The following is a 20074-nucleotide window of genomic DNA, read 5'->3' as shown; positions in this document are numbered from 1 at the left end:
AGAAGTTCTTTAAGGGTGGTGAAGCACTGGAACAGGCTGCCCAAGGTAGTCATAAATGCTCCATCCATGGCAGTGTTCAAGGCCGGGCTGGACAGAGCCTTGGGCGACATGGTCTAGGTGAGATGTCCCTGCCCATGGCAGGGGATTGGAACTGGATGAGCTTAAGGACCTTTCCAACCCAAACTATTCTATGACTCTATGATTTTATGCCTGAGCAAAAGGTACTATGGTAAAACAGATAGACGTATAAGCAAATTAAAGGAATATGTTACCTTCTGTGGGAAAACCAGTTACCCTTGTACATAATGACATCATTTAACCACATAAAGAATCACCAACACTGGAAAATGAGTTCCAGTGAAGAAACTCTATGAAATTGCTTTATACTGCTTATTTTTCCCCAAAACTGCAGTGAAAGGTGAATGCAGGCAAAGGTCTTTAAGGAGCTTTCATTAGAAGCCGGCAGAGGGAACAAGGGTTAATAGTTTCACTCTACCCTATGATGTATTCCCACACAAGCCAATGTCAGCCCACAGGCCTGACTAATCCCAAGTGCAGTCACTAATTGCTGTCATCCAAACAGTAGCTGGCAGCCATTTAATTTTCCCTTTCACTTGGTGTCATTAACATTAGCAACATATGGCTGCTTTGGTGCCATGGAGAAACCTAGGGCTTGAGCTCTACAAACATGAATGTCCGTCGTTAACTTTCAGCATCTCACCGATGTCAGAAAGAACTGTTTACAGACCTAGACCCTAAACGCTTGAGAGCTGTTGTGTTTTTCTGGGCGCAGTTTACAACAACAGTACAAAGGTTCACTTTTAAAAGCATCTTTAACTTACACTGGACTAATAGAGAGGCGCAATGAAACACAGGCAGTTCTGGAGATGTAGCTTGAAACACATCTCATGGATGTTGCAGTATAAATTATCACTTACGACTTAACTTTCTCCTTTTCTTTTGTACTTTAATGGAGTAGAGCAGGGCAATGGTTTGTAACTCAGATTGCATGAGTCTTCTGAATTACTTTTGTATCCTACCATTTGACTCACAATATTAGGTCCAGATTTCAGGTACAGGTCTTGAAAATCCCAGTTTCACTGCCTGCTGTCTGCTTTTACTAGATCTTGAAATCCTCTAACTTTGCTGCCTTACATATAGATGTTATGTGTAGGTATTACTTCTTCTTTGGTGTTAAAGTTACATGAGGCTTCCTAAATCCCGCACTACTTTCCTCTATCTCATCTGTTCATGGCTATCTAAGGTCATTAACTTTTAAAACAGCATACTTGTTCTTTTTCTGCTGCCTTCATGCTTACTTTGCACTGCAGGATTTTTACCATGCTGCCTTCAGGTGAGATTTGCAGGATTTAATATCAGAGACATTTCAGAGCCTGTTCAAACAGCGCAGCACCCGAAGTGACAGCCTTGCTTTTAAAGCTCAAGAAATTTCTGGACCTTCTGTCATTTGGAAACATAAAGCAAGAAAAGAAAAATGAAGTAATCTCAGATCTTAGTGATTTTTTCTTGCTAGGAAGACAGCAAATCCCACAGAGGACAGTAAATAGCTCCTGGTAACACAGCGAGCACTGACTATGAGTATTTACCTTTTTAGTTGTAAATTGGGTTCTTCTTATTCTGAGGTTTAAGATTGAATAATTTAGTGCAACAAAAGGGGGATAGAGCAGCGGACAGGCACCCACTGGTACCCCCTTTCCTCACCCATCCCCATGCCGTACAGGACACCTGCTTGCTTGAACTGACTCCTGCCATTGTTGTATTAGTGGCCCTGTTGCCTCCTTGGGTCCCTGGGTTGTCGGCTGGTAACAACCACCCTTGCACTGCAAGCAGTTCTGCCAACAGCCCCTGCCAGGTCTGCTTCCCACCCTGAGTTTGTATTCGAGACCAACAACTGCAGCAAGAAGTGCACTATTCTAGAAGCTGACCTCCGTACCTGTTTTCCTTGTATGAAAGACATGCTGAATCCAACCAATAATTGCATTCCATGTATCTTCTGTGTGAGTCCCTTGCTGCATGTCTAGGAGTGCCTGCAGCTTTGTGTTCTATTTTAGCAGATGCAAACAGAAGCGCTGCTCCAGTTGTAATCAGTGCTCCTCAGATACTGGATTTCATCCCAGTTAAGGTGAGCAGTGGGTCCTTGGGACTGATTTACCTGATCCAGGAGCACAAAACATAGAGCAGTATCACAGTTTATATATCCTTTTCTCCACTTTTTCTGGAAAGATGACTTTTTTTGGGTGCAGTGGTTTCCATGAGCTGCTTCATTTGGCACCCCGGGGACGGATGGGGACCGCTGGTGGAAGAACTGATAACCCATTTTCCTTCCTCCAGCTAGAGCTGAAAACGGAGCAAGGCTCAGTATGAGGACAAAGGGAGATTTCAGATTAGCCTCTGTTAGCAGTGTCACAGAGCTCCCTTCCTGACTGCTCTAGCAAGGTCCTCAAATGATATAAAATGAGCATTTTTGCATTAGCACACAGCCACAGTGATGACACCAGCCAGGGATGGAGAGAGGGGTTACATGATGCAGGCAAAGAGATGACTCTCCCCTTATAATGCTCATCTCTTTTCAAGAGCTGAATAAAGGCTGAGTCAAACCTGGATTGTGGTGAGCTGGCATTGCAGTAAAACTGCAAAAAGAAAGGTCACTCAATCAATTAGAAGTATAAAATAAAGGGCTGGGTATTGGGGTACGAAAAGGTAGATCAGCAGGGACAGCTACACACTGTGCTGGAGGTGAGGAGCACTGTGTGCTGGGTTCTGCTGGTTAGATAAGAGGAGGCAGAAAGGAGCGAGGAGGCAGGAGGGAGTAGGGATGTGAGCCGGTCTGTCAGACATGGCAGGGAGGCAGAGGCAGTAAAACACCTCATTAGGAATAAGTAGCTGGATGCTGCTGGGGAATGGGAGGTAAAATCCGGGCTGAAAGGCAACCACGGAGAAGGAAGCCTGCATAATTCTGGGATAATAATAATTTGGATCAGGCCATGAACAAGCTGCTCTCCCAACCCTCAGAGGAGGGTCGCTGTCATGCTCTGGTGAGAAGGTGAGCGATCCTCACATCCCACGCCTCACATCCACCACACATCTCAGATGGAAACATCCTTACAGGGGGGACAGGGGCATCCTTGGCAGGGAGATAGGTCCAAGCACCCCGCATCACCGGGGCTGCCATGCACAAGGATGGGGTATCCCACAGGAGGGCCAGGACTGGGGGATTTATCCCAGTAGAGCCTTTCGGGGCCGGGGAGGAGTTGCAGGATTTCACCCCTCGCTCTCGCTCCTGCCCCACAACCCTTGGGGCTGGGGCCATGCAACCTGGGGGTGCTGCTGCGCTCCCGTTTGCCACGCCGGGGCTGGACGAGCCTCGGCAGCATGCGCCTGCGCTGCCTTCCTCCTCCTCCTCCTCCTCCTCCCGGCCCCTCCTCCCGGCTTTGGCGGTGCCGGCTGCCGGGAGCGGGCGGCCGGCGGGGCCGCTGCCGTCGGTGCCAGCCCGGGGTTATGCCCGCGTGCAGGCGGGGCACAGGGCCAGGGGCAGCTCGACCCTCCGGCCGCGGCAGGGGCAGGAACAGGGGCAGGGGCCGGTGATACCCGCCCGGGCCGGCCGAGGGTGCGCGCGGACGGTGAGGATGAGGATGAAGATAATGAGGATGCGGCGGGCCGGAGCGGAGCGGGGGTACCCGGGCAGCGCCTGGGTGTGCTGCTGCTGGCTGCTGGGCTGGCAAGCGGCCGCCCTGCAGCTGCCGCCCTGCGAAGAGGTGAGATTTGCCTCCTCCTCCGGGGTTTTCCCTATCCGTAGGGGGTGTGTGTGGGATGCGCTGGCTCGGGTGGGGGGTGGCACGTCAGGAAGGGGTTATTGCTGGTTGTTGTTCTCCCCTTCCCTTTTCCGGGCTGTTTGTGGGACCACATTAGGGTGAAGGACCCTCCGCTGTGGTGCTATCGGGGCTCTGAGGGGCGGCCGAGACTCTGCATCACGCATTTACTGGCCCCTTTATAGCCGTCAGTGCCGAATTCCTCCCTCCCCCGTTGTCGCTGCTCTCCCCGGTGCGTGGAAACAGCAGAGCCGCCTCCAAACAAGCGGTACTCGGCGAGCCTCGCTGCTTCCCTAAATACCGTGTTAAATCAGTGCGAAGAACAGGGATGCTGGAGGAGGTGAAGCTGTGTCGCCCCAACCCGTGTCAGCCCGGACTGTCCCCATGTGCGTGACGTGGGCAGAGAAACTTTCTGCCTCTCCTGCTGCAAAGACCCTGCTGTAGGGAGCAGCGGTCCGTGAGAAGGGACCGCTTTGCCCAGTGGGAGAGGGATGCCCGGCTCCGGGTGGCACGAAAGGAGCCCTGATGGAGGGGACCACGGCTGGAGCTGTGCTCCAGGGTTTCCATCCTCACTCCTACATGCAGAGAGAGCCTCTCTGCTGCTTCAGATGAGTGAGTGGATCTTTCTTGTGTTTTAAATCTAGGTGCAGGGGTGTGGAAGCTGGTACTCCCTTTCCAAACAGGTCTTGGTGTCCAGGGTGCTGCTCTAGCAAGCAGAAACCTGTAAGTGGGTTGTCAGTGTTCAGCCCTCTTTCTCCCACCACTGTGAGGATGCTCCAGGAGCAGAGCTTCCTCACCTCTCCTACTGCAGTTGCACTGGTTAGCAAGAAATAAGTTGTATATTCTAAGCCTGGATTAGGGTGGGTGACTGCAGCCAGGCTGGCTGGCACAAGGTCCTGATCTATGTTTGGGTGCTACTGCAGCATGGGACTTCTTTGGCTGGGGCGGCAGGAGCCCATGTAGTGAAAGAAGACATCCCGGGCCCAGGGAATATTCCCTCTTTGCCTATTGAATCTACTTGCTGTCTTCCAAGTAGCAGAGCCTCAGTGGGAGAGCTCAGTGCCTGTCTCACATGGGAAATCTTGCAGAAGGGGGACATGCGGGATATGTTTGGGCATATTTCTCCTAAGCATCAGTTATCCCCAGGGGGATTTATGTAGCCACTGCTTTGAATTACCTATCTCCCTTTTCAGCCACTGAAGGAAACAGGCCCTTCACAGCTGATCTCATCCTGAAGGCTTTGCTTAAAAGAAATGAACCTCTGCAGATGGTTGAAGGTTATAGAAGAATCTCAGCAGAGGTATTTTGAGCATCATGAATCAGGCTTTAGGTGTGCACATTCTCTCCTGAGCCCCACTTCTGTGCCTCTTTGGACCTGAGGGCTTTTGCTTTCTGTTCAGAAGAATGGACAATGTTGTTTTGATTTAGTTTCACTTGAATACTTCTTGAGACAGAACCATCCCTTAGTCACATGGCTAAAAAGCTGTACGGTACTCGTGCTGGTGTGCGTATGCAGCCATGCAAATGTATGTCTTGGGGAATATAGTTACAAACATGTCTGGAGGGAAAAGAAGAAACAAAATGCTTGCAAACCCCCAGTGTATCGCATCAGCTGGTCTGCAAAAGGGAAGAGCAGAAGTTAATAAATAGTTCATGTAAAACATGGCTAATACCTGGCTATTATGTGTTGGTCTCAAAGACTTTGCTATTTGCCCTAATTCAGCTTAATTTGAGTCATCTGGGTGTATTGCCATTAAAATCACGACAGCTCCCATGGTGATTGACTCTGGTTTGGGCAGAATCAGAGAGGGATGGAGTCACGCAATGAGAAACAACAGCCTCTTAGAGGGTACTGCAGTCCTTGGGAGGCTTGTAAAGGTCTTATTGTTTTGTACCTGAAAGGCTTGAGAAGCCCAAGGCTTAATGGACTGGCAGAGAGTTCATTTTGAATCTATAGGGGATCTGTCCTTTAGCTGCACTTCTTTCCCCTCCCTTCCTTGACAGCTTGTTTTGCTGTTTCCTCACTGTTAAGAGAGCTACGGATGGCTGCCAGTTTGTGAGCTTTCTGTGCTGGTACAGCATTTGGAGCAGTGGGATCTCTGGCTATGCCTGAGGCTCCATGGTGCTCTGATTACATATGTAGTAAAAATAATAATGTATAGCAAAGTCACTTTCCAGAAATGTTTTTGTCATTGGCTCCTTTCATCAGGGACTGTAGTAGTTCAGCACGTTGGGTTTAGGAAAGCTGGGTTTGTGCCGCAGAACAAATGTACAAGCAGCTTGAATGAATGTTCCTTTGAGGTTTGGAGGAAATTGATATAGCCATAAGCTTCTGGAATAACAGTGTTCCATGCAGGCTGTGATGACCATGCACATCACGAGCTTTCCCTGAGCTCTCTGATGCCAGCAGCTCGTGTGAAGGGGAGTTAGGTGCATCCTCGAGATGGAGGCAGGCTCAGCTTGGATGCCCAGGGTACCTCTGGGGTGCAGAATCTGGAGGGATCCACTGCTGTATCCTATGTTTCTGGTGACTTGATAACTCAGATTAGGACAGTGGTAGAAGAATAACTGCTTGGTGAACTCTTTCTGCTTATGCCAATGATGGATGGGATACTAATGTACAAGTTTCATGTGTTGCACAAAATATGACTTGAGGTGGAGTTGATGACACCCGTGGTTTTCACTGGCATTAAATACAGATTCAGCTATGATGCTGGAACTGATATTTATGGCCATACCGCCTGCCACTTCGGGGATGTTGCATCTTATTTTCCAGTGTTTGGTGCTTTTTCTTAACTTTCCAACTAAATGTATCTTCTTTGGCTTCACCTTAGAGACTTGCCCAAATCTGAGCAGATCTTGCTTTTAGGACATTTTAACTGATACTCAGCCTAAATGGATCTTTTCTTCATTTCATCGTTCCTTCTCTCTGTTGTTTCTGCAACCATAAAAAAGCCAACAATGCTGAATGATTTGTGACTCTTCTCTTGCTTCCCATTCAGCCAAATTGTTTGCAAAGAGAGATATGTGAGCTGCTGGCAAAAGTGTTTTCTTTCATATACCCTGAGTCTCAGTTACTGTGCAGATTGAGAGCAAACACATATGCTTTTGATACAGATGATAAATGTGATTCTGCTATGCTGGATAGTTTACCTGTCATTTCAGCAGGCAGGTAACCCAAATATAGAATTATAAAGTGAATGGGGAAGGTAGTGCTAAATGCCTTCTGTGAGGGAAAGTATTTTTGTACTAGTGTGCTGAAATACTTCTGGAAATGATAAAGACACTAGGAGAAATTTAGTTGTACAAGTCACTTGCAAGACAAAGGCAATGAAGTCTTAAGGAGGGAGGGGAAGCATGAAATTGAAACTAGGTCGAGTGAAGTGGACAAAGCATGTTGAAGTAATGTCAGATTTCATGATAAGGAAAGGTTAAAATGGGGTGTATCTAAGTCAAATGTGAAATATTTTAAGTATATTAGTATCCTAATTCAAGGTACCAGATACTAAGTGAAGCAGCCTGGGAAATGAGGTGAAGTTCTGTCATTGCATGTGAAAGATGGAGAGGAGATACGTGTCAGTCTTGGAAGGGTGTTATCTAAGTCAGCATGCCTGGCACCAAGTGTACATGGCAGGAGTAGCAGGGATGTCTGCTGGATGGAATCCGAGTATCTGAAACCCTCTTCTGTTATAAGCAAATTGTACCTGCTAGGGAGAAGGGATGTGGATGGCTCTGTGGAGGCAGCTTGTGTGCTTCTGGTGAAATGAGTTGGACAAATAATGGAAAACATCACTAGGATTCAGGAACTGTGAATGTTTGTTGTTTAACTGGTTAATTCACATACAGGGATCTCAGGGTGGTGCTGCCTAGGTAAGAAGATAATAACTTGAAGGAGGAAGAGAAAGAAGAAGGTGCATTAATGCAGGGGGTAGGGAAAATCATTGAGATGCAAATCTTTAGGATAGGGTAGAAAGAAAAAGGCTTTCTGTGCACTTGGCTCAATGTTATTACTTTTAAAAGCTAATACTTTTTTATTTTCATGTAACTGTGACTTCTTGATCTCTGGGATTCATTTAGTCTCTGTTGGCCTTACAATCTCTGAAGGGATTAGCTCATTGCTAAACATTTAGGAAGGAATTCTCCTGAGTCAGTTCACTTGCTGTCCCTTGTTGGTATCCTTGTCCTATTCTCTGAAACATCTGCACTGGCTATTTTGGCAGTGGAGCAGGAGCTATCTATACCAGCTGCTGGGGTGATCCATTGTTGTATTCCCTGGTTCCTAAACACCCTGAAACATCTTAGACTCTTAATTTACGAACAGTTCATAGTCAGCAGAAGAGGCACTGAAAAGATTCCTAGATGGATTGTATTGTTTTTATCACCTCTCGCTACACGGAGTTGTGCCTTTGAGGCAGAAAGAGAAATTGTACAGCTTCCATTTGCCACAGTGATGGAAGGTCGTAAGGATAAGGAAAGTGCAGCCAAAACCATGCCATAAAACTGCTGACAATGAAGTCGATGGTGTGGAAACAGGTACAGAAAAGGTGAGAAGACAGATGCTGGCGCACAGAAGGCATTGCCACCACAGCACATAATGGGGAAGCACAGGAGAAACTGGTGAGGTGTAAGAACTTGAAACCAGAGAAGGAAGACAGATGCTGGTATAAAAAATGGAAAGTGAACCAGGGTCGTAATGATTCAGGAATAAGAAAACTGGGCACGGTGGAAACTGCTGTAATAGACCATAAACTCAAAAGAGTAGTAGACATTAAGCCGACACAGGATTGCATTTCTTCCACCATCAAACACCGCTTGATCACTCAGGGTGAGTATTTATCACCTGTAAAGAAGCCCATGATTTTCTCTTCTTTTTTTACCTCTTTGTTCCTCAAAGTTTTAGTAGCTTTAGAGAGGTTGAGCAGGGACAGGAGCTCTGCTGGGTTTCCTGATGCATCCACGCATGGTGCCAACAGGGACTGTCAGCGAGCTGTGTGTCGGGATAAGTGAATGCAGTGATTGGGGTTGTCACCTGCCTCCTTTGGGGTGCTGGTTGGGAAAGCTTCAGCAGTGCTGTGCATTGCTTTATGGCAGCTTGATGGGGACCCCTTGCCCTGTGAGCCTTGTCCTTGTGAGGGCGTTGGCAGGGCTCCCACAGACTGGAACAGCCTTGGGGCAGAGCCAGGGGTTATTGGGACTTGCTCTGTGGGCAATGGGGAGATGCCATCAGAGCAGGCTTCTCTTATGTCATATGTGTCTGTTGCTGTCAATGCCTGCTGAAGGAAGTGGTAAGCGCCAGTTAAGTTGGGCAACAATTTAAAAGGTGGGGAACAGATGAAGGCTGGTAATGAGAAAAGCAGCCTTGAACCCCTCATGCTTGAGATAGATAGGAAAGAAGCAGTGTTTGGGAACAGGTCCCACATGTCTCCCAGACATTGCCAAGGTTTATCAGTGGCCTTTACTGTGAAGGTCTTGTGCTGGTCATCCAGCACGCTTATGTCTTTCCTAACACTTACACTTCCTTGGAAAAGAGTGTCCTTCTCACTACTTGGTAATATTTTAGTTCATATCTTGGACCTGAAAATCTGTTTATGTTTTGGTTGCTGGTTTTCAGTCTTTTGAAAGAGAAAATCTCTGGTTTTGAAGAAGAGGAAAAGTTAAAGACCCCTTTTTTTTCAACAACTGCCTTTTAAAAACCCCAAACAACCCCCTTTCAATTACAAAGCGTTAGCTAAATCTAATAATGACCTTGTTTCACCAGCATTGTGATCCTCACCTTGATAAATAGGGCCAGACAGTAATCGCTGCGTGCTTGGGATGCGGGCTCACAGCTGATTTGGGATGATCTAAGATGACATGTGCAGCTGAGCTGCTGGCTCCTCTGGGTTGGTGCTGATGACCCTGTTACTGTGCTGAGTCAGAGCAGACAGTGATTCGCCTGAAAACTAACCTGCCAGGGTTAACAAGGAAGAGAAAAGAAACAGAAGAGAATGGTGAGTGTTCAGATGGATGAATGGCAAAGAACACTCAGTGTTTAGTCTCTGGAGGGCTAGAAATAGTGCAGGAGGCTGGTCCCTGTTAGTTTATTCCTAGAACACAACATTTTGGCTGGATAGAGCTAGCCTAGATTTATACTGAGATAACGGCAAAGGGCTTGCATTTCCTGATGTAGGGAGAAGAAAAACAGATGTGTGTGCTGAAGGTGTGAAAGAACTGGGTTGCTGCTCTGTTGTGGAGGTCTGTGCTTTGGCTTTAGAGATGCAAGTGCTGTCTCTGCAGGGAAGGGTGTTTGCTGGTGGTAAGATATCTTTTCAATGGAAAAAAAATTATCCCAGATGATGGGCTATTCCCAACTAGAAAATTCCTTTAGCAGAGAGTTTTTACTGCTACAAAGAGAGGACAAATCACTCATCCCGTTTTCCCTTGCTGGTGTGGCATTAACCTCTCTTATCTGTTAGTGTTTTATGGTCAAGAAATACAACACATAACACAGATGGTTTGTGGTGATACTTGAAGATTACAGGAAAGTACCTACAGAAAATGATAGGAGATGGATTGGTGGTGAAAATGCTGGGAAGCTCAATTTTCAGCTGTTTAAATTTTGTTCCACCTTAGAGGTTGATACATTTTACAGTGACGATCCACAGGAAAGTGGCTGTGGGTGTTTGGGATTGGTTAAAAGGTTATGTCCATCCTACTGAGTGCACGAGCATCAGGAGAAGAGATTCACCAAAACAGGATAAGCTGGTCCATGACACCGGGCAGATCCCTAGCCCTCTTCTAGTTACTAGGGAGACACAGCCAAAAAGAGCTATTTTCTATGTAATAGTTACCAATGTGTGTTACTAATGCTAATCTTATAATCCAATTTGATGAAAAAGCCCTGCTCTGGGGAAAGGGTGACCTTTCCCTCTGAGGTTAGAACTGACCTGAACGTGCTTAGAGGTATTTCTGATGTGATGAATACGGTCAGGAAATCGACATGCATCAGATAACCAAGCTAGAGGAAGAAGGGATGGGGAGTGCAAAACCTGAAGAGGCCATTAGCATAATTGCTGCTGGCTTGATAAAGTACAGTGTGCATTTAACGGTAGAGAAATCAGTGTCTAAATTGCAGAAAATTAAAATGCACTGAGGTGGGGGTTTCCAACAGCAAACTCCAGAGTAAAGGTGATTCAGACCTCAACTGCTGACTCTTAAAGCGTTAATTTCCCATAGCGTTTCTTGCGTCATGTGAAATCCTTCTGGTTTTGTCCATACTCTCTGAAGTGTCTCAAAGCAAGGCCTCCGCACAGGCCAGCCATGTGTTATACACACGTAGGGGAGGTGCCGTGTCTTTTGGGAGAGGCACGTCAGAAATGGATGGTTCCTGATTTTTTTACAAGGCTTTTATATCCATGGCTCCTTCCTGCTGGCAGGTCAACAGCATTGATCAAATGCGGCTTGTTTCTGCTTAGCTGCTTTTCATCTCCAGCTCCGTGGTTCCTTAAAGCAAATGAAGAAAAGGAGAGATTTCCCAAGATGGTTCGTTTCTTCTCTCTTTTGTTTGGTCTTATTTCATCCAAAAAATTCAGACTTCTCTTGAAAGGAAGGAAACAGGGCCCCTAACCAGACTCCTAACAGCAGGACTTACGCTTGCATGGAGGGAATGTGGGCTGATGTGCATGTCTGGGTTGCTGTGGGGAGGCTGCTCAGTAGAATTGGAGTGGAGAAGCGATTCACCTCTTCACACAGCACCTTTCTTGGCAAGCACCTGCCTGATGAGCAGCCTGTTCTGCCTTGCGATGCATGTCAAGTGTCCGGGCTAGTGAAGTAATAGCCGTCTTCCCTAGAGCTGCTCAAGTAACCGCTGAACCCAGGCCAACTGCCTCCTTTTCTAGAAGACCAGACAGGGTGACTCTGATTAATGCCTGGTTTTGATGCTTAATATAGGACTCAGCAGGGCTCTGAATTCTTCCTTTGGCTGGAAGCCCACTGTGCTCTGTGTTAGTGGGAGGCAGGGGATCCAGAGGCGTTGCTCAATCCTGCACCAAAGCAACATGTCCTGTAGTGTCACAGCATCCTGTTAGGGGTGCACAGACCAGGTATCACAAATAGCTCAGCTCTGAGCCCTGCGCTGCTACTGAAATAGCTGTGATCAATGATTAGATTCCCATTCATGCTACCCAAAAGGAACCATAATGTAAAAAAAGAATCAATTCCCCCATCTCTTTGCTTTGCAGTGTTTTTAACTGCACTTAAAGCTAATCCTACTTAAATGTTTGCTGGTTTCTTGGAGGAGTCATTGTTTTTTTAGTTCCAGCCTTTAAATAAGAAAAGAAAAAGAAGTTGGTTTGCAGCATTGCCCATTGCAATCCTGACCTGCTGAACTGCTTTGCTAAACAAGGGAAAAGATTTCCTTAAAGCCTCATAGGGTGGTTATGCAGGAATTACAGCTTTCATTGGAAAAGGGATGGGGGAAATATTGCGGAGAAGAGGTGGAAAAGGTAAACATTGTAAAGTGAAAATCTGGGAAGTTAAATGAAGTTGCAGAGTGTTTTAAAGTCCTATGGTACTTAAATAAATCATATGGATTTGATGGGGTAGAAGCAATGATGCCTGACTCAAGGTTTGGGGAGGCTTTTTGTGGGTGTTACTGGAAACACAATTTGATTAACAAACTTTGCTATTCTTCAGGTCTCACATTTACACTGTAAATAGGCTGATGAGGAGCCCAAGTGGCACCTCACTGTGCACACATATGTAATCGAAGTAAATTGTTGGGGTGATATCCTGTTGTCATAGGCAGTCTCTAGCCTGCTAAACGTGACAGGCCCAAGGAGCTGTGGTCCTCAAACTGTCCAGACACCCCAAGGTTTGTTAGTGTGCTCCCTGGCATGGATTTGCCCAGCACAGGATGGGACATTGCGATAGATGTTATGGATGAACTCCCACAGTAGTCCTGCAGCTCCGCAATAGAGATGAGTGGAGGCAGCTTTGTCATGCGATGACTATAACTGGGCACAGTTACTTGAATACCATGTTAGCAGGGCAGGTAGCACCCTAGTAGCTCTTCAGGACAGTAGAAAAACTGTGTGAATGGAAAACTTGCTCCAGTGATCCATGCATAGTCGAAGCATGAGATCTTGGTGTTGTGGAAATAGCTGAGCACTGGACAGAACCAGCATTTCACACCATGAAAAGGGCTTATCTCACTTTTAACTGTACAAACCAGGCATCTAGTCTGACCTAAATGTCTAGTTGTCGAGACAGAGACAATTACCCTAATTTTTTCTCACCCAGAAAGGATGGTGTGATTTTTCTTCCCCTTTTCCATCACTGATTGCAGAGGTACAATGGCTTATGTCCAGTAGATGCTCAACTTGTAGTTATCTAAAGTAAAATAGAACTAATCTGGCCCCATCAGTGGAATTAATCTCTGCTGTAACTGAATTACATTAGCTGTTACACAAGCTACCAGGTTGTTTTGCAGCGGCCTGTAAACTGCAGGGGTGAAGGTGTTTTGATAAGGCTGGGACATTGCAGTGGTGGATCTAGGGCTCTGCAATGACCTAGTTACACTGGAGAAGGGACCTAAATCTTTGCCTGTGAACTGCTGAATTAAAATGGAAGCACAGCAGGAGCACAGCCTTGGTCCTTAGTGCTGGAGAGCTATTTGTGAGTAGAGTTTTATTGTTTTGCCTTGTAACAGCTTCCTACCAAAGGTGTGTTATCACACAGCAGAGTCCCTTCCTATCCATGGAGTAATTAACATCAAGTTCATGCCAGTGTAAATTTCTGTCTATGGTACATGCAGGATTAAACCTAACGTGTAAGCTTGCATATAATGATCAGTTTGTAATTTATGGCAACTGTTTGTCAAATGAGCTAGACCTTGTATTTGGAATTAATTTCCCAGTGCAAGAAGGTGGGTTTTCAATTTATGATTACTTACAATGTGCATGATTACAGGCTGGCTGCATTACCCAAGCAGGAAAACCAGCAAGGAATGCAGTTCTTTCTTCATGTTGTACCCTGGATCATATCTCATGGGTGCAATGAATAGCAAGGGACGTCTTGGGAGCTGTGCCTGCCTTTCCTTGTCCTGACTTTCCTCCCAGGCTATGGGCTGATGGGTCAATCCTGATTTGACTGGTACAGTCATTGCAATAACGTGTTACCCTGCCCCTTGAAGTGGGTTTAATGGTGCTGCAGCCAAAACTCTGCCTATTACTGTTACCCCCCAGCTCATACCTCAACCCAGCCTTTGCTCTATGGGAAGCTTGTAGCTCTATCTGGCTGCTAAAAACGCTAACACATTTGGATTTGTATCTGCCTCAAAAGCAGCCTTAGCCCTGTGGGTAAATCTGGGCTTCAGGAGTGTGCACTGAGCAGGGTTGGGTTAGACCCTGCTACTGGAGATCATTTTGATTAGAGTTAGCGGCGTGAATACAGGGAAGAGTCTAGAAGCTGAATGCAGCCGATGGCTGAGTTAAATCTGAGCTGTGTTTTCTCCATCATTTGCTTAGCTCAGGCTGCCTTGGGCTGCTAGCTTGTCCTTGATTTTATTTATGAGTTATTCTTGCAGTTGAAACGGACTCTGTGGGCTTGGAGGCAACCCAAGAGGGCAATATGGGATGAGGCTTCCTCATAAGAATATACAGTTACATATTTTTCTTGTCAGGCTGTGATTAGGATCTTGCTTCACTCAACGAACAGGGTTATTTCAGACACATAATGCAGTTAAACACTCACAGAGGGCATGGTCCTATCCTGGGGCAAGTGAGTGCAAGTCAGGCAGAAGTTCCTGAGCTAAACCTCCTATACGTGACCTCCCTCTGATGTTACAGATGTCATCAGTCTCTCTGTCTTTATTTTCCCCCCAAATGGAATTTTTGTAAAACCATGTGGCATTCCCAAAGTTGAGTATTGATTAAGATTCAGCTAAAAATTGTGTGTGTATATATATATATATATATATATATATATATATATAAAGGTTTTACTTGCTATGGGGTGCTTTTTTTTCCCTGTTTGAAAATATTCAGCCATCTGGTCAGCAAACAAATAAAATGCTGCTTGATACTGGCAGCAAAGTATACACTGAAACGCAGCTAAGGGGAGAAGGAAAGAGTTCACAGTCTTTCTGCAGTCTGGTGGGTTCTGGGCTTGCAGTCGTTTTGCCTCACACACAAAGACTCCTGAGTTAAATCAGTGTTTGTTAGGAGCAGAGTCTGGTCGTGATCTTCATAAAGTAAATACAGCTTTGGCAAAGCCGAAAGTCAATAAAAACACTCCTATTTTTACTTCCCCGCAAGGATTAATTAGGCTTAGGGAAAGAGACGCACCTGCTCTTCATTATGAGAGTCCTTACTTTGTAATCGTATATGTAATGTAACAGTTCATGTTCTGGCTATAAAAACGTTTACTGTCAATGTGAACACTTTGGTTAAAATCCTGTCTCAAGGAAGGTATGTGAGTTCAAGTCTGAGTGCAAATCACTTGTGATACAAGTGATGTTGATGTGTGATAGGCACGCAGAAGTGACTAATAACTGTAGCACTTGGCCCTCTTCTTTTGGGGACTATATATATTAGAGGACATTTTGTATTCTCTTCCGTGTTGAAAGTTTAATTCACTGTATCTCTCCATGGCTGCGCTTAAAACTCAGCCGTCTAAAGAAGTCAAAGTCTGAAAGGGAAAAGCTGAGCTCAGACTCATCCATCCCCATAGCTTGAGTGAGGAACACACCAAGAGCGCACAGAACTGGGTCAATCATGATGAGGGAATGAGGGATGAGCTTTTTACATCTGTACCCCGCAAGCCTTTGCAAGCCAAATCACTCAGTAACATCTTCAAAGGAGAAAAGGGAATGTGGAGAAAATGCATTTGGTAGGAAATTGTAGAGGAGGTGACAGGGCAGAAAAATGATATAAGATCAGATGAGCCCAGACTTCCCTATAATAACAGTGTTGTTCCTTTTCCAATGATTTTGTGCTGCATGAAAAACTCGCACACCTAATGGAAATGATAACCAACAGCATAGAGGCAGGAGCAGGAGCTCTGCAAAACGCTCGTGCATGTACCTGGTTTTAAGCACATGAATAATTCCACCGAAGCTGGAAAACTAATGCCTTATTTAAGATGAAGTTCATGCTTAAATACCGTGCTGGATTAAAGTTAGGGAATTCTGTGAATTGCTGAGTCAATGCTCTGATATGACTGAGATATATTATTGAAATTAAACCTTTTATTTCCAGTAAACTGAAGATTTTCGTTTAGGTGAAGTGTTTTAAAGAATGCATTGACTGGTGTTCTTTATAAGTATTTAAGTGTTAAGCCAGGTTGGTGCTCATTTCATGCTGCTTTTTGTGGGGTTTTGTAAAAATGTTTCCTTTGTTCTGTATTCATTTAGCAGACTTTTAAAGATGAACTGATGATGTCCTTTTATATGCCTCTGAAAATGTTATTGGTATAGCAGATTGGACAGGATGCTACTGTGGGACTATGCTAAGGTAAAGGAAATGCAATGAAATGGGCCATATTGATTCCTCTAATGATTTAATCTGGCCATAGTCCTGGTCCTCACTGGATTAAAATGGACAACTTCTGCAACTGTATTACCTTTATACTGCTCCACGTAGAATCGTAGGGTTGGGATGGAAGGGACCTTAAAGCCCATCCAGCCCCAACCTCTCCCATGGGCAGGGGCACCTCCCACCAGAGCAGGTTGCTCCAAGCCCCTGTGTCCAACCTGGCCTTGAACACTGCCAGGGATGGGGCAGCCACAGCTTCTCTGGGCACCCTGTGCCAGGGCCTCAGCACCCTCGCAGGGAAGAACTGCCTAAGATCTAATATGTGTCTCCCTCTTTTCACTTAAAGCCATTCCCACTTGTCCTGTCCCTACATGCCCTTGTAAAAAGTCCCTCTCTATCTTAACTGCAGTCCCACTTTAGCTACTCTAAAGTCTCCCCAGAGCCTTACAGATGAGTGTGCTGGGATCCCTGTGAGGATGAGGTCAATTTGGTAATAATTTGTGAACTGAATCCTAGAAGATGTATTTTCCCTTTGGATACCGTAACTGCAGGAGTTAAACTTGATTCAGAGTGATAGCTCTGTGACTGTAGTGCACATATGGAAGGAGATGCACAGGCTCTAGGATGCATTTACAGATTCCCCAAAATGTTTATGTTGCTCTAAATGGTTCACTCAGATTGGAGGAGCCTCATATATAAATGTGCTATAAAATTTACCTTAACATTTGCTCCATCTGTCTCATATTTCTCAATTACATCGATATATTTTTTTTCCCACTGAAATTATCGGCTCAGGTCTTCATCTGAGGTAAATTATTTTACCATACTCTGATGTTTTATGTCTAATGTAGTTCTACTTTGTTGACTCTACACACCTCAGGAGCACCCAAAGGGAGGTTTTTCTTGTGTCTTGTCCTTTGAGAATATAAAAAAAGACCCAAATTTGTCATCTTGCCTTGCATCTGATAAAGAGAGGGCGTGACAAGAAGTGGGTTCTCATAGCTGGTTCTTGAGGAACTACTGAAATTTGGTACAGCTTTGGTGCAGGGCTTCAGAAAGACGGCAAAGAGCAGAAATAAAGACGGAGAAGTTATCTTAGGGGATGGAAAGCTGAATGCACAAGGAAAGCCTGGGGACAGTTTGTACATCTGTTGAGCAGAGGCTGCCTGGGTCCAAGGTCTGCTCACTCACCTTGAAGCAGTTGATTCATCTGGTTGTTGTCCATCTGATGTCTGGAACCTCCTGATGGCCTTGATTCCTTCATAAACCAAAGCGCAGCAATTTTCCCTGTGGCTTTAAAACTTCTGTTGGGATGCTGCAGATACGGTAGGTAATTGCCTTCTTGGGATTTGGTTCTGGGCTAATAAATAGTTGCACCCTGATCTCTCTTTGTGCAGACTGCCTTCTGAATAGGCAACAGTCAGCAACGTACTCAGAAAAAATGGAAGGTTCTCTTTTCACTTACGAGCCTTAAGTCTTGAATAGCTGGGAATAAAACATCAAGGTTGAAAAAGAGGAGGAATGAATAAAATCCAGCATATTAAAAGTTATAATTAGAACCGTGATAAACTTTGATACTGTCAGGCCTCCTCAACTGTAATAACTGGGTAACTGAGTAAAAAGCTTGAGTGTATTGTAATGAAGCATGGGTCTTGCCCTTGGAGAACATTTTGGCTTATTACACTGTGCCAGCATGTGTGAATTAGAGTATGCTGTACTGAGATCCCCTGGGTGGCTTTATCTAGTGTCCATATGCATGCAAAGTTTGCGTAAGATGTATCATATAGTTGATGTTTGTGAATAATAGGCAGTGAAATTTACTATTCCTGAAAACAAAAGCTGGTTTGTGAGTATGGAAGTGATCTTGTGCAAACAGTTCTCTGCTGATGTGTCTGGATGCTGCTCTGTTACTGGGGTAGAGACTAGGTGAGAGCCACCCAGTTGGCTGGGGACCATCCATCATAGAATCATAGAATAGTTTGGTTTTAAGTGACTGTTGAAGGTCACCCTGTCATAGAATCACAGACTGGTTTGGATTGGAAAGGACCTTAAGATCATCCAGTTCCAACCACCCTGCCATGGGCAGGGATGTCTCACTTGAGACCATGTCACCCAAGGCTCTGTCCAACCTGGCCTTGAACACTGTCAGAGATGGAGCATTTACCACTTCTTTGGGCAACCTGTGCCAATGCCTCACCACCCTCACAGTAAAGAACTTCTTCCTTATATCTACCCTGAACTTCCCCTATTCCAAACCCCCTGCAATGAGCAGGGACATATTCTGATGCCACAATGGTACATGGACTGTGGCTGAGCATCTGGCATCTTGGAACACTTTGGGAAACATCTTCCATCAGTACCAAAAACTTTCCTTGTCACAGGGGAGGCAGATGAGTGTCATCATGTGGGTGGTCTTGGAAGACCCTTGAGTAGTGAACATCACCATCACCTTCAGCTCTTGGCTAAAGCAGGATTTAGAAACTCCTTCCAAGTGTGTCATGTGGAGCCAATTTGCCATTGTTCCCTCTGCAAGGTTGCTTGTTTGCTCTGTGCTTTGGCAGTTAAATACTGAGCAACAGAACATGAGGCTTTAGTGAGTTTTCTTCTTTATAATTTTGTATGGAGAAATTTATGATTATAGTCATAAGTGGGGGGAGGGAAAATACTATCAAATCATAAGTGAGAGGTACCACGCCTCTTTTTACCTTATTTATTGGTATAAAGAGTGGATAAGGACTATATTCCCAGTAGTTAACAAAGCAGCTACTTAGGCTTTGTGTAGGATACTCGAATATTGACAGTTAAAAAGCTGTAGCCCATTAATTCTGCTTTTGATGGACCTATATAGGATTGTGAATATTGGCATGAAACTGACATTTTTTTCCTTAAGCCTAACATCTCTGTTAATGCTTCATATTTCAAGCTTGTTGGCTTCAATACTGCAGGTTTAAGCCTTGAGAGCCTGCTTCAGCAGGGCGTTTAAGGGATCGGTCTTTTTGGGTTGAGGTAAAGATGCACCCAATACCACTGTGATCCTGTTCTCCCCTGCCAACTTGCACATGCAGTGACCTGAAAATGTCTTGTCACAAAAAAGAACAAGTTAAAGAAGTTATTTTGAAATGCTTTTATGGAATATTGAAATAAGGCTTCCTGCTTTGGAAGGGAGAACCTCAGGAGAAGTCATTATCATTGACAAGGCTGAAAACGGTGGCATCTCGTAACTCCTGCAAAAGCTGATTCATGTTGTGTAGAAGCAAAGTGATATGAGGCAGTGGGGTGAATATTGGTAGGGTAGTGTAAAATAAGCACAGATGTGCTGCCACAGATAGTGAAAAGTTTAGCCACATAGCATGTTGTGTGTGTGTTTATTACACTTAAAATACTGTTAAATGTGCCTTTATTGTAGTGAGTGAGACTCTTAGAGAAAGAAAAGAAGCACAAAAAGAAACCCTTCATGGATGACTCTTAAACTGTAAGATTTTCTTGTCATGAATAGTGAAGAAGAGTTGTTGTGTGTAGGTTGATAGTAATAAAAGTCATTCTCAGTTTGACAAATTATACTTGTTTGGCTGTAAATATGAGGAAAATTATAAAACCTCATGGAAAGCTCATTGCAGTTAATGGAAAAATATTCATTTTATGAAAGTAGATTAAACCTGCCCAAATATTACTGCTGGGTGACTACAAGACTGGATGACTCAGTAACACCAGCACACCATAGTTAATACTAAT

At 45.0% G+C, this 20074-nt stretch overlaps 1 protein-coding gene across 1 annotated transcript in view; it reads left to right on the top strand.

Annotated features, from left to right (window-relative positions):
* Window positions 1–3459: 3459 nt before the first annotated feature.
* The window catches only part of ELAPOR2 (endosome-lysosome associated apoptosis and autophagy regulator family member 2), a 101880-nt gene continuing 85265 nt past the window's right edge, over window positions 3460–20074 (top strand). The window contains exon 1 of the mRNA XM_065667316.1: window positions 3460–3776. Coding sequence (XP_065523388.1) covers window positions 3648–3776 — 129 coding nt within the window. The 5' untranslated portion in view covers window positions 3460–3647. The remainder of the gene's footprint in view (window positions 3777–20074) is intronic.

The sequence above is a fragment of the Lathamus discolor genome, chromosome 1 (genome assembly GCF_037157495.1).
Source record: "Lathamus discolor isolate bLatDis1 chromosome 1, bLatDis1.hap1, whole genome shotgun sequence".
Classification (NCBI taxonomy): domain Eukaryota; kingdom Metazoa; phylum Chordata; class Aves; order Psittaciformes; family Psittacidae; genus Lathamus; species Lathamus discolor.
The sequence above is the reverse complement of the archived record's forward strand: the minus strand, read 5'-3'. Positions and strand labels throughout refer to the sequence as shown.